Source organism: Hemibagrus wyckioides, linkage group LG18, assembly GCF_019097595.1.
Source record: "Hemibagrus wyckioides isolate EC202008001 linkage group LG18, SWU_Hwy_1.0, whole genome shotgun sequence".
In the NCBI taxonomy this organism is placed as follows: Eukaryota; Metazoa; Chordata; class Actinopteri; order Siluriformes; family Bagridae; genus Hemibagrus; species Hemibagrus wyckioides.
Window position 1 is genome coordinate 5,945,258 of NC_080727.1, and position 13,877 is coordinate 5,959,134.

The 13,877-nt window shown below is 39.6% G+C and overlaps 2 protein-coding genes across 2 annotated transcripts; both read left to right on the plus strand.

Annotated features, from left to right (window-relative positions):
• noc4l (nucleolar complex associated 4 homolog) lies at window positions 1-5,062 on the plus strand. The gene is made up of 15 exons (XM_058414818.1): window positions 1-217; window positions 311-431; window positions 2,011-2,117; window positions 2,237-2,344; window positions 2,564-2,713; window positions 3,102-3,204; window positions 3,283-3,317; window positions 3,400-3,450; window positions 3,544-3,655; window positions 3,893-3,953; window positions 4,054-4,164; window positions 4,249-4,412; window positions 4,511-4,593; window positions 4,708-4,821; window positions 4,902-5,062. Exons 1-15 carry the CDS (start codon window positions 68-70, stop codon window positions 5,016-5,018), a joined length of 1,587 nt encoding a protein of 528 aa, XP_058270801.1. The 5' UTR covers window positions 1-67; the 3' UTR covers window positions 5,019-5,062.
• Window positions 5,063-7,356: 2,294 nt separating this feature from the next.
• phpt1 (phosphohistidine phosphatase 1) lies at window positions 7,357-9,165 on the plus strand. Its single transcript, XM_058414935.1, has 3 exons — window positions 7,357-7,577; window positions 8,270-8,397; window positions 8,499-9,165. The coding sequence occupies exons 1-3, from the start codon at window positions 7,433-7,435 to the stop codon at window positions 8,589-8,591; spliced, it is 366 nt and encodes a 121-aa protein (XP_058270918.1). The 5' UTR covers window positions 7,357-7,432; the 3' UTR covers window positions 8,592-9,165.
• The last annotated feature ends 4,712 nt before the right edge of the window (window positions 9,166-13,877 follow it).

The window sequence follows — 13,877 nt, forward strand, 5'->3', positions numbered from 1 at the left end:
ACGTGAGGGCGATGTTTACACCTTGAACCCCGGCGCGTGCTTCTTTCTCAGCGACACAGCAGACAACATGGCGCCGTCCAAGAAGCGCAACGTGAAGACGAGCGACGGAGAAAACAGCCAAACTTCATTTAAGCAGACTATAAACACGAAAACAGAGCTCGTATTACAAAGCAGAAAACACGCGAACTGTATATTCGACCTGCTGGAGTACTTACAGGTGATGTTAGCATGGTTTACTAGGAGGTTTTTTTTATTTAAAGTCTGTCCCATTGGTATAGACTCACTTTCTGTTATTCTTTCTAACTTGCAGTCTGAGAAAGAGAAAGAAGTCGTTTTTGCAATCAGCGCCTGTCAGAAGTTATTCTGCGAGTTATTGGAGAAAGGAGAGCTGTATGTTGGTCAGCTGCCGAAAGAAGAAGAAATCCTCCAAGGTAAATGTAGCTGTAGATTGCAGACCGGCCATGCTGTATGGTTTAGAGGCAGTGTCACTGAGGAAGAGGCAGGAGTCAGAGCTGAAGATGTTGAGGTTCTCTTTGGGAGTGACAAGGTTGGACAGGATCAGGAACGAGTACATCAGAGGGACAGCTCATGTTGGACGTTTGGGGGTTAGGGAGAGGCCAGATTAAGATGGTTTGGACATGTCCAGAGGAGGGACAGTGAGTATATTGGTAGGAGAATGTTGGACATGGAGCGGCCAGGCAGGCGGCAAAGAGGAAGGCCAAAGAGGAGGTATATGGATGTAATAAATGAGGATATGAAGCTAGTGGGTGCAAGTGTTGAGGATGCAGACGATGGGGATAGCTGGAGAGAGATGATTCGCTGTGGAGACCCCTGAAGGGAAAAGCGGAAAAAAAATCCTCATTGCAAGTCGCAGGCACACACAATGCACATCTTGTATGAATTCTGGATTGTTTACTGAGTTTTATTTATCTAAAACATGCACAAGATGGTCAGGATATTGGAAATACACAAATCCACACCCATGTACACAGTCAACATAAAGGCACCATGCAAGCATAAACTGTGAATAAACTATGGCACCATGCAACACAAAGAACAATTACAAGGAAAAATAATTTATAATAAATACACCGTTAAAGAGAGATCTGGGGTCTTAAAAAATTGTTTGTGAAACCCCAAAGTTCTCGTACCATACTTACACATCATTTCCTGTAACGAAAGGGCATACAAAGACAATTGCACATTAACAACAGAAAAATATAAGAGAACGCCTGCATTTAATTTATAAATATAATACTTTAAGGATTAGCCTTCGCTTCTGATGTGCATCAACAAGCCTTAGACACCCATGACTCTGTCTCTTTGCCCGTTATTCCTGCTTCGTTGCAGTTCTGTAGAGTTGCAAGCACACACCTGCACATCTTGTCCTAATTCTGGATTGTTTTATTTATCTAAAACATGCACAAGATGGTCAGGATTTTGGAAATAAACAAACCCACACCCATGTACACAGTCATATCAGTGGCAGTGATGAGAGTAGTCCACCATTATCTATCTGGGCATATCGTATGTTTCGATTTGCTCATTTTGCTGATACTGTTATCCAAAGCAATGTACGACTAAGACTAAGCAGTTGATGGTTGAAGTTTTTGGTCGAGGGCCCAACAGTGACAGTTTAGCTGTGCTGAGATTTTGATCTCAAGACCTTCAGATCAAACCCAATGCCTTAAACACATCTATGCTCCCTGATATACAGGGTAGCTTAAAAACAAAAACAGTGAATTGCTCCTAGATGTGACTGAGTGTGAATATGTGCATGTTTGCGATTTGCCCTGTGATTCAAAAGGGTGTATTCCTGTGTCACACACAGGATAGTTCCCAGGATAAAATTTAACGTACTGGTAATCCTATCCTTTGAGCACTGAATTAGTGTATTTCTGCATGCAGTGTACTGTCTCAGTCTAATCTAAAAGCCAGGATTCAAAGCTCTGGAGTGGTCACACTGCATACTCTCATATTAATGGTTTTGTATTTCCTTTATCTCTCCAGCTGACCGGGATGCAGATGAAAAGTACCACATGTTTATAAGACACCGTTATAACAGCTGTGTGGAGCTGCTGCTGGAGAACATCGGCCATGAATCTTACCAAGTAAAGGTGAGCGAACTCTGCTCTGAGGGCTAGTTTGTGTGTTTGTTTGTTTTTAATAAACTCTAGCTAATGTACAGTTCAGAGTCTTGTACATCCATGCTTTTGTGTTGTATCCGTGGTGGTAGGAGAGTGCACTCTGTGCCGTAATGAAGTTCGCAGCAGCTGAAGGGAAGCATCCTCTGCAGAAACAGGACTGGAGTCAGCATTACAATTTTCCCAGAGAGCTTTTATCAGTGAGTCGTCTTATATCGTCAACCCCAACTTTAAATCCCTAAAGGCCTTATATTCACTTCAAATGTTATGCATTGGCATAAATACAGTAAATGCTGATTGTATGATTATTTTTTGATTTGGATTGGTCAGATAATGATGATTAATTTCCTAATGGCAGCACTGTGTGTAGTTCCAGCTATTAATGTGTTGTAAAGTTTTGAGTGTGTGTTTGCTTGCAGGGACTGGTGTGGGTTCTGCTCTCGGAGAAAGAGGACATGGCTCTGCTTATCTCCAGGTTTCAGGAATTCTTAGAAATGGATGATGTGCGCTATTATGTCATGAATTCGGTGCGAGACAACATACACAGAGTGATGGACCGAAACAAACGGGTGTGTATGTGGAGGTGGAGGGAGAAATGTTCATAGACTTTGTAGACATGCTTTCTTCCCCTTTTTAGGTTTTATTTTTCTTTCCATCTCTTTTTCTGACAGCTGGATTTAATAATCCCTACAAAGTTAGCTTTTTATTTTAATTGTAGTTACAAATGTCCATTTTTATTTGTAGACAGAATTTTCTTCCTCCCTCCCTTCATTCCTTGATCCCTTTTATTTTATTTATTTATTTATTTATTTATTTTTTAATTTCCTTCTACTTGCTCTCAGGTAATGGGTTTTATAGTCCATAGAAATAAAACTTTATAAATTGCTAATAATGTCTTGCTGTCATCAGAATAGGGTGATAGTTCCAGGTTTAACTGACGGTGTGTGGCTTTTGCAGGCCGAGATGTCCGTGTACCAAAACAATGTATTCACACTGCTCACAAACATCACAATGCCAAGCCAGGGCTCAGAAATCACCAATTTCCTGACCAAGCAGGAGGGTGAGTCCCACTTTTGTGCGTCACTCCTTTACTGAAATGTGCATTTTTAACACTCTAACACCATCAATACCTTTTCAGCTAAATATGAAGACTGGAAAGCGGCCAAATTAAAAGTGAGTTAAAAAGTCGACTGATAACTGTATAGTGTTTAAAGATGCACTAAGTGTGGAATAATTGACTTCCTCCATCATGCAGGATCACAAGCGAGCTTTTGAGCTGATGTGGCTGACCTTCCTGAAGTACAAGGTACAGTAAAACTCTCATATCTAGACTTGAGACTGGAATTATTTCCAGGTTGAATGGATGAATGTTTAACAAGGGGTTCCTGTTTTCCTGCAGTTACCTATGAACATGTATAAAAAGGTACTGGTCATCCTGCATGATTCTATTCTACCCCACATGAGTGACCCCACACTGATGATCGACTTCCTGACTGCAGCATATAACGTTGGTGAGTCTATCAAACCAAGGAGTTCCTTACAAATTGCTCAACACAAATGGTTCAGAATAGTAAGAAAAACGAAGCTAATAAATATATTAATCTTATTATATAGTCTGAAATAGCCATTTGTAGTTTCAGTGGAACGGCATAAGTTGCACGTATGCTGGCTAAGTGGTTCTGAATGTAACAGAAAAATATTTTTTCTTTTTGTATTTTTCTCATCGTCCACGGTGTGCTGGACTTCAGGTGGTGCCATCAGTTTACTGGCTCTGAATGGCCTTTTCATCCTCATGCATGAGCACAATCTGTAAGTATGGACAAAAACTACTGAAAAGTACAATTCTGTAGTTCTTCATCCCAGTCCTTGATCAGCAGATCTCTTATTTATTTATTTATTTATAAAACAGAGATTATCCTGATTTTTACAAGAAGCTGTACAACCTGCTGGACCCTTCTGTCTTCCATGTGAAGTACAGAGCGCGATTCTTCCACCTAACCAACATCTTCCTGTCCTCAAGGTAAAACTTTACTCCATCGAATAACTGTTAAGGTCTGTGTGCTGTAAAGAACAAGCTCGCGAGTTTGTCTTTTTTTTTCTGTAGCCATCTACCAGTTTACCTCGTAGCAGCGTTTATCAAGCGACTGTCTCGGCTCGCCCTGACCGCTCCCCCGACCGGCTTGCTCATAGTGCTGCCCTTTATTTGTAACCTGATTCGCAGACACCCGTCATGCAGAGTCCTCATCCACAGACCCAGTGCCGCTGATGGTACGGCATTAACATTATACAAGAAAAGCAAAATAAGAACGGGAAAATTGTATAGTCAGAATGATGGGATTTATGAAAGTGCGTTTTATCTGCTTCAGAGACGTGTACTGATCCGTATGTAATGGAGGAGGAGGACCCTGCCCAGTGCCATGCCCTAGAGAGCAGTCTGTGGGAAATTAAGGTAAGTTTCCTATGAAATAATGTAGTACTTATACCTTATTTTGGATTAAAAAAAAAAAGAGAAATGGGAGTGTATTTATGATGATAAACATCATGCTTTAACATCATTCTTTAGTCCCTACAGAATCATTACCATCCAGATGTTTCTAAAGCAGCCAAAGCAATAAACCAAGCGCTACCCGAGGCCGAGGATGATATCAGCGAGCTGCTCGAACTGTCCACTTTTGAGGTATACAAGAGTAATAACTTGTTTTATGAACAGTGAGATGGATTTCTATACGACACTTAACGTTCTGTCTGTTTCCGTAGCTCATGGAGCAAGACCTGAAGAGCCAGAGTCAGTCTGTGCCGCTCGAGTTTGATGCAGCCACTGGTCTGCTTCAGAGTCCCAGAGAGGTGTTGGGCCTTCATTTCTCTCTGGAGTAGCCACTGATCGTGTATAAAAATCAAATACATTACTTTTTCTGTCTCATTATTTTACTGTTCCTTTTTTATTTTTAAAGATTGAGAAAAAGAAATACAGTCAATGAAAAAAAATCCTAATGTGTGAAAGTGTGACTGAATCTCAAATAATTGTAAATGTAGTCCTGTTAAGAATCTTAGGGAAGTTTAAGCTGTTGCATGTCATCTCGACTCGAGTAGAGTCAGGGGCCTGAACTGTAAATGCAGTCAGTTTCAGTAAAAAATAATGTGAAAGGCTCAGCCTTGGGTATTTCAGACTATCATAGATCATGATCCATATTATGCAAATATAAGCCATGCTATTAGACTGGTTTATAGGCACAGTGGGTATTATTAGTGTAAATATGCTGTAACTCTTTAAATAATTCTTAATGTAAAAAATATAAACTACAAAACATAAATTGCTTTGCTAACAGGACACCCTAATAATGAGCCATATTACCATTAATGTAATGACCAATCATATTAATTAATTCATTTCATACAGAAATTCAGAAGTGATGTGGAGGTTAGTTTTTAATAAGCCATGGCTAGGAATAATACTGTGCCCACAACTTACTAAAATCATGGCCATAAATACCTTACGATGAACAGCATATGTTATGGGAATATCATAGTCTTTCCTTGGCCTTGACTTGTCATCGGATTTGGTGTGTATTCCTGCAAATAAGTTTTTTTTTTTACATACTTCTGCATCACAATAGTCAAAGCAATGCTAATGAATACATTCTCTTCTCCCCTCCAAATCATTGAATTCAGGGGTTGGGCTCAGTGCCTTAGTTCCAGTGAAAGGAACTCTTAATGCTTCAGCATACCAAGACATTTTGGACAATTTCTTTGTGGGAACAGTTTGGGGATGATCCCTTCCTGTCCCAACATGACTGCCCACCAGTGCACAAAGCAAGGTCCATAAACACATGGATGAGCGAGTTTGGTGTGGAGGAACTTGACTGACCTCAACCTGATAGAACACATTTGGGTTGAATTAGAGCGGAGTGGACTTCTCATCCAACATCAGTGCCTGACCTCACAAATGCGCTTCTAGAGGAATGATCAAAAATTCCCATAAACACACTCCTAAACCTTTTGGAAAGCCTTCCCAGTAGACTTGAAGCGGTTATATTTAATTCAGTTCAATTTTTTATTTGTATGGCACTTTTTAACAAAGAGCATTGTCTCAAAGCAGCTTTACATAAGAAACAACAAACATATAAACAGACAAACAGTCCTAGATGTTATCCCTAGTGAACAAGCCTGAGGCGACTGCGGCAAGGGAAAAACTCCCTTAGATGGTATGAGGAAGAAATCTTGAGAGGAACCAGACTCAAAAGGGAACCCATCCTCAATTGTGTGATTATAAATTATTCTAAACACCGGAGAGTGTGATATGAACAATGTGCATTTATGTATAGTCAATTGTGTGACACTGATACAGCATGTGCAGAATGTTATAGCTATAAAGGCCAGCCAACTGCATATTACATTCATGTTCATGTGAATGCAGATGTCCCAGTTTTGCAGTCTGCGCTCTGATTCATCCCAAAGGTGTTCTGTCGGGTTGAGCAGGCCAGTCAACTTCCTCAACACTAAACTCGCTCATCCATGTCTTTATGGACCTTGCTTTGTGCACTGGTGGGCAGTCATGTTGGAACAGGAAGGGGTCATCGCCAAACTGTTTCCCACAAAGAAATTGTCCAAAATGTCTTGGTATGCTGAAGCATTAATAATAATAATAATAATAATAATAATAATAATAATAATAATAATAGTAATAATAATAATAAATTTTATTTATAGGCGCCTTTCTCAACACTCAAGGACAAGTTACAAAACAAAGCACATAAAAACAGTACGACAAAAAAAAAAAAAACAATAACAAAAAACTAAATACAGAAGAGACTGTGACTGTGTGAGAGGGCTAGTAAGATTTAGGAAGAGTAAGCAAGCTTAAACAGGTGAGACTTGAGTCTGGATTTAAAGATAGACAGTGAGTCAATGGTACGGATGTAAAGAGTTCCAGAGCCGGGGAGCAGGGCAACAGAAAGCCCTCTGCCCCATGGTGGAGAGACGAGCAGAAGACACAGAAAGATGAAGAGAAGAGGCAGATTTTAGGTGAACGAGAGGGAACATGAATACGGAGAAGATCACACAAGTAAGAAGGGAGAATAAGAGTTCCCTTCACTAGAACTAAGGGGCCGAGCCCAACCCCTGGATTTAATGATTTGGAAGGGGTGTCCCAAAACTTTTGGCAATATAGCGTAGATAAGCTCCGGGCCGCTAGGGAGCAGTAATGCGACAGAACTCCATCAAAACGAAAGCAGGAGCGAAAGCATTACCGGGTGTGAGAGTAGGACGTGATCGAGATTATCCAGCTAAACATGTCTGCTGAACATCTGGCCAAGATTCCTGAAGCTGATATCGACCCGAACGGCGTGTTTAAATACGTGCTCATAAGAGTTCACAGCAAAACCGACGAGTCGTACGTGGACATAGTGCGCGGCTACGCGTGGGCCGAGTATCACGGTACTGAGCTCAGGGCACTGCAGCCAGCTTTCTGCACACTAAACTAGCTGTTTATACCAACATAGTAGAAAAATCAATTTTTTCTAGAATACCTGCTGTTACATACTTGAATGAAAGAACAATAAAGATTTCAAAATGACTCCCTATTCATTATGTTTTGTATTATAAAGCCACTGTAGCTCACTGCACAGGGAGAAGGAAACCATATGAGATCTTAAGCAGACCATAGGTGTCCTACTGTGTCTGGAAATGAATCAACAACACAACATTTGTGATGCTGGTTACCACCCAGAAGTTTCGATAACAACACCTGAAGTGTTCCGGTCCTCATATACCACAGCAATTTCTTGCAATCTGCCTATATTTACATTTAATGTTATTGAATTGAAGTTCATTCTTGTTATCGTTTGTGTTACAGCACCTCTGTGCAGTCAATTCTCTTTTGTGAAGTTAATAAGACAAAGAAAACCCCCGCTTTTTATGTTACAAAGAAAGCAAAGCAAATCCAAAGTACATTTATTTAGTTTTATTGAGCCAGCACCAGTCATGATGCAGCACATGATGCTCAAACACCGATCCCGACGATTTGACGTCTATTATTTTATAAGTGATCTAAGGACAAAACAAATGAACTGGAGTTTTCTAGCGAATTGACCGCTGTTTCTGCTCCTGTGTGTGTGTGTCCTGTACAGCTGATATCTATGACAAGGTTTCTGGCGAGCTGGAGAGAGCCGGTAATGTGGACTGCGAGTGTATAGGAGGCGGCAGGATCAGACACGACAGCGCTGATAAAAAGATCCATGTCTACGGCTATTCCATGGTGAGCGATACTGCAAAACCTTCTACTGTAGGATTTGTAATGTGATTGGTGTATTTGATGGTGTATTTTGTGCCACGAATATCATGGATTTCCTGTTTCAGGGTTTTGGACGAGCCAATCACGCCGTCTCTACAGAAAAACTGAAGACGCGGTACCCAGACTATGAGATCACATGGGCAAATGAAGGCTACTGATTCAAAGACCAGACAGGGATTTACCATAGTGACCTGGCTATGAACAATCCTCAGATTGAAGCTGTTTCTAAAACAACAGCTTGTTCTGTTCTCTGCTTGAGCAGGATGGGATTGGACACATCAGCATGGGATGTCTCAGAAGCTGAAATCAAGGGATTTCTCCTTAACAGCAGATGATGAATGTTTACACATTCAGTACCTTATTAACCCTCTTTATTTATATATTTGTTCATTCCAGAACTGCCCAACTTGTGATTAGAGACTAGACGATTTGTGAAATTACACAACACTAAAAGTATTAAATGGAATTAACTGCAAATGAAATGTTTCATGTCATTAATAAATAATAATCCACAAACATGCCATATAACAATGAGCTTTAAAGGAAGAAATAAATTGTGTGTCTTAGAGGTTATAAGAAATTTTACTTTTGTATTCAATATACGCTTGGAAAAGCAAAGCCGGGACTTGCTTTATCTGTGTTTCTGTATTGTAAAAATACCTGAAAAGAGAAAATGCACAAAATGTCTCAGTGATATAAGTCAGGTTCTGGATAAAGTGTCACATCTATTAAATGATAATCATGCCTCTGTGTTGCAATTTTGTTTTCCTCAGCTGAGGTCACGTTTGATAATTGGAAGAACAGATGGCCATTTCCTTGTCAAGTGCAAATAGCAGTCATCACCTATAACAGACCCCTGCTATATCTATCTCTTAGTATGTCTTAGAACCATGGTTACATAAGCAAGCTTATATTCTACTTACTCTAATTCATTTAGGATTCATGCGGTGATTTTGCTATCCAAAAAAAGTACACTAGTTCCAAAGAACACTATCCTGGCAGTCTACAGCAAAGGAATACTCTTCCCTATTGTCCAGAACAGAAGATACTGGTCATGTCACATATTATTAATACAGATACATAAAAAAATGAATGGCAGATTTGAGTTATTGCGTCCATGGGTAACAATAGAAGCCATTTAGTAATATTAGTGACCACTTAGATGTAACTAGTATAGTTTGACTACTGTAACTGATGAGGGTAGCGGTGAACATGAGGTAAAAATACACCCTGGATGGAACATTATCCCCATGCAAAGTACCATGCACACTCATTCACAAATTTGCTTTATGGCAAGGAAATTGCAAAGTATTACAGCTTTTCTATATGGCAAGGAAATGACCTGCAGATTGTTGTAAAGTACTATTAAGAGGGGTTGGAGTCTTTCAGCTCCGGGGTTCAAGGTTCGATTCAGAGATACAGTTAGTGTGGTGTTCTTGCTGTGACAGCATTAGTTCCCTCTGGGTTCTTTGCCTTTCACTATTCAATAATATGTTGGTAGGTAGAATGTGTGTGTGTGCATTTGATTGCAATAGATCTTGCCCCAAAACTCTGGATTCACCTCAACCCGAACCAGGAGAAAGTGGATACTGAAGATGAATGAACCCACTGACTTCAGTCCCTGAAAAGCCGAAACAGTGATAAGAATTTACTGCTATAAGAAGTCATAAAATCTCAGTTACCTCATGAACTTCATGCCATATATCTGTCCTGTCAATTTTTTCAGCAGAAATTCTTCAGTTGTTTTGTTCAATTCAAATTGAAATGGTGAGTATTGCATATTAACAATATTTTATAAAAGACACGTTTCGTTTTTGACTCTTTGACACTATATAGAGCCTCATGAATGTATATATGTAGAAATGTATACACGGATCAGGCATAACATTATGACCTCCTGCCTAATATTTTCTTGGTCCCCTTTAAGCTGCCAAAACAGCCGGGACCCGTCGAGACATGGACTCCTCTAGATCCCTGAAGGTGTGCTGTGGTATCGGGCACCAAGATGTTAGCAGCAGATCCTTTAAGTACTGTAAGTTGCGAGGTGGGGCCTTCATGGATCAGACTTGTTTGTCCAGTACATCCCACAGATGCTTGATTGGATTGAGATCTGGGGAATTTGGAGGCCAAGTCAACACCTCAAACCGGTTGTTGTGGTCATCAAACCATTCCTGAACCATTTTTGCTTTGTGGCACGGTGCATTATCCTGCTTAAATCCTGCCATCTTGAACTAAATTGACCTATTTAATTGGAGCAAACTAGCAGCAACATCTGTGCCACACTAACACTGACACACTAACACTATCATTTTGAGTTAACTCACTTTGAATGGTCTGATTTCAGTACAAATGTTCAGCTTCAGAACATGTTTTATTAAACTTTAACACTGGCACAGTGACTTGTAAGAAACATTTATGAAGTCTTTCCGAACTCAGTAAAATTTCCACACCAGTGTTAGAATATTTTACCAAATAGTTTACAGAAATGTAAGAGATGGAATCAACAATGCAAAGTAGGTGGTACGTGTTAAAATAAAATCCACATGGATGGCAGGTGCCAAGGTTTCCCAGCAGAACATTGCCTAAAGCATGACACTGCCTCCGCTGGCTTGCCTTCTTCCCACAGGGCATCCTGGTGCCATGTGTTCCCCAGGTAAGCAACTCACATGCATCCGGGCATCCATGTGATGTAAAAGAAAACGTGATTCATCAGAGCAGGCCACCTTCTTCCATTGCTCCATGGTCCAGTTCTGATGCTCACATGACCATTGTTGGCACTTTTGGTGGTACACAAGGGTCAGTATGGGTACCCTGACTAGTCTGCTTCTGTGAAGCCCCATACGCAACAAACTGTGATGCACTGTGTATTCTGACACCTTTCTATCAGAACCAGCATTAACTTCTTCAGCAATTTGAGCAACAGTAGCTCGCCCATGACCCTGTCACCGGTTCACCATTTTTCCTTCCAGGGACCACTTTTGATAGGTATTGACCGGGAATACCCACAAGAGCTGGAGTTTTGGAGATGCTCTGATCCAGTCATCTAGCCATCACAATTTGGCCCTTGTCAAACTCGCTCAAATCCTAGACAACTAGATCAGAGCATCTCCAAAACTGCAGCTCTTGTGGGGTGTTCCCGGTCTGCAGTGGTCAGTATCTATCAAAAGTGATCCAAGGAAGGAACAGTGGTGAACCGGTGACAGGGTCATGGGCGGCTAAAGCACACTGATGCACATGGGGAGTGAAGGCTGGCCCGTGTGATCCAATCTAACAGAAATATTGTTGCTCAAATTTCTGAAGAAGCTAAAGCTGGTTCTGATAGAAAGGTGTCAGAATACACAGTGCATGATGAGTCAGGGCTGTTTTGGCTGCAAAAGTGGGACCAACACATTATCAGGCATGTGGTCATGATGTTATGCCTGATCAGTGTATACATTTATGATGCTCTATAAAGTGTCAAAGAGGCAAAAACTAAATGTGTCTAATTTAAATTAAATTTTGTTAATATGCAATACTCACCATCTCACCATTTCAATTTGAATTGAACAAAACAAGTGTGAATTTGAACGGATATATGGCATCAAATTCATGAGGCAATTGAGATTTTATGACTTCCTATAGCAGTAAATCCTGACTGGCATATATATATATATATATATATGTATATATATATATATATACATATACATATATATGCCGGTCAGGATTTACTGCTATAGGAAGTCATAAAATCTCAATTGCCTCATGAATTTGATGCCATATATATATATATATATGGCATGCTTCAGTATGTTGCATCCAATATGTTACATCAGTTGTAATGTTGCAATCACATTTCTGCACAGTCTCTTGTGGTTGGTACATTTTTGCAGTTTTATGACACCTCAGAGGGTCAAGTCCAAGCATTAGCTTTAAGAACAGGTGAAGCTGGAATACAGCACATACTGTCTCTGCTATATTCTGAGATGAAGAGGGACTTCATTCAGCTCCTGGTGCTGCTCCTTACTGTCCAGTGTGGTAAGATTTATTGTTCCAAAACAAGTATTAATATATATATATTAATTAATATTAATATTAATATATTATATATATTATTATATATATATATATATATATATATATATATATATATATATATATATATATATATATATATATATATATATATATATATATATATTTCTCTTAACAGTAATATATTGTTATAGTGTAATTTTAGTGATAATTCCAATACAATATGCACTGTAGGTTTAATTATTTGTATAAATCTCTGTCTAATTATCTTTTTGTTAAGTGTCTTTTGCTGTAGTTATAATGCAGTATAGTCTCAATTTAAAAAAAATAAATAAATAAGAGATAATACAGAGTTAACGTGACATGAAATGCTACTTGACGTCACCTTGACTTTGCACATGTATCCTTGATATCTACTGTTTAATATCATAGACCTTTGGCCTGAACTTTTTTTGTTGTGAGAGTCTGATTATAACTGAAGAAACTGTGCCATAAATGGCAATTAGGGTTTATATTCAAAATATTTTCCAGATTCAGCAGCAGTAATATCAGCAGTAATCACATATTTATCCTTGATCTTTATTCTTTGTAGTTTTTACTCTGGAAAGTAGCAAGTGCACAGCACCAAGATGTGACTTTGTGTGCGACTGCACTGACTGTAGCGATGAACAGGACTGTGGTGAGATACAGATGCACCTAATATATTTTAAAACTCAGTAACCTGATTGACTCATGTATTCAAAGAAATTGTGTATTTATGGAATGTGACAGGTTATCGCGGAAGAGATTTTGTATGTGATTTTGAGGATGCAGGGGCGTGTGGCTGGATAGATAAGTCACCTGTAGGTAATGAGTATGTGTGGGAAAGACGTCAGAGTGGAAACCCGCTGCCCAATAGTGGACCCACGTCTGACTACACCATCGGCACATCAGCAGGTACACAAACTCAACACTTTATTAACCTCCATACTATTATAGTTGTGTGGCTGGAACAAAATGATTTTAAGTGGTGAGAAAGTGGCAAAAAGAATATTAAAATATAAACCTAGGGCATGTTTGGCATTTGGTTCTTTAATTAAAAAAGAGATAGGTGGCAATATGGATAGATGGATGGATGTATGGTTTGCTGGATGGATCGCGTTGATGGATGATTCAGTAAATAGATGCATGAAAGAGTTAATGTATGCTGGCTTAACTCATGGAAGCTCAGTGGTTAAGGTGTTGCATTAATGATCAGAAGGTTGTGAGTTTGAATCCCAAGACCACCAAGCTGCCACTGCTGGGCCCTTGAGCAAGGCTCTTAACCATCAGTTTCTGCATAAATGAGATAAATGTAAATTGCTCTGCCAAATGCCAGAAATATACATGGATGGATAGATTCAAAGAATGATTGATAGATAAATGGATGGTTGGATGATGGAGGAATAAAT

Excerpts from the sequence above, each read along its gene's own strand:
- noc4l (XM_058414818.1), top strand. The coding sequence starts at position 68 with ATGGCGCCGTCCAAGAAGCGCAACGTGAAGACGAGCGACGGAGAAAAC. Across the intron at positions 432-2,010 it reads AGAAGAAGAAATCCTCCAAG|CTGACCGGGATGCAGATGAA; the intron begins GTAAATGTAGCT and ends TTATCTCTCCAG. Across the intron at positions 4,413-4,510 it reads CAGACCCAGTGCCGCTGATG|AGACGTGTACTGATCCGTAT; the intron begins GTACGGCATTAA and ends TATCTGCTTCAG.
- phpt1 (XM_058414935.1), top strand. The coding sequence starts at position 7,433 with ATGTCTGCTGAACATCTGGCCAAGATTCCTGAAGCTGATATCGACCCG. Across the intron at positions 7,578-8,269 it reads CGCGTGGGCCGAGTATCACG|CTGATATCTATGACAAGGTT; the intron begins GTACTGAGCTCA and ends TGTCCTGTACAG. Across the intron at positions 8,398-8,498 it reads ATGTCTACGGCTATTCCATG|GGTTTTGGACGAGCCAATCA; the intron begins GTGAGCGATACT and ends TTCCTGTTTCAG.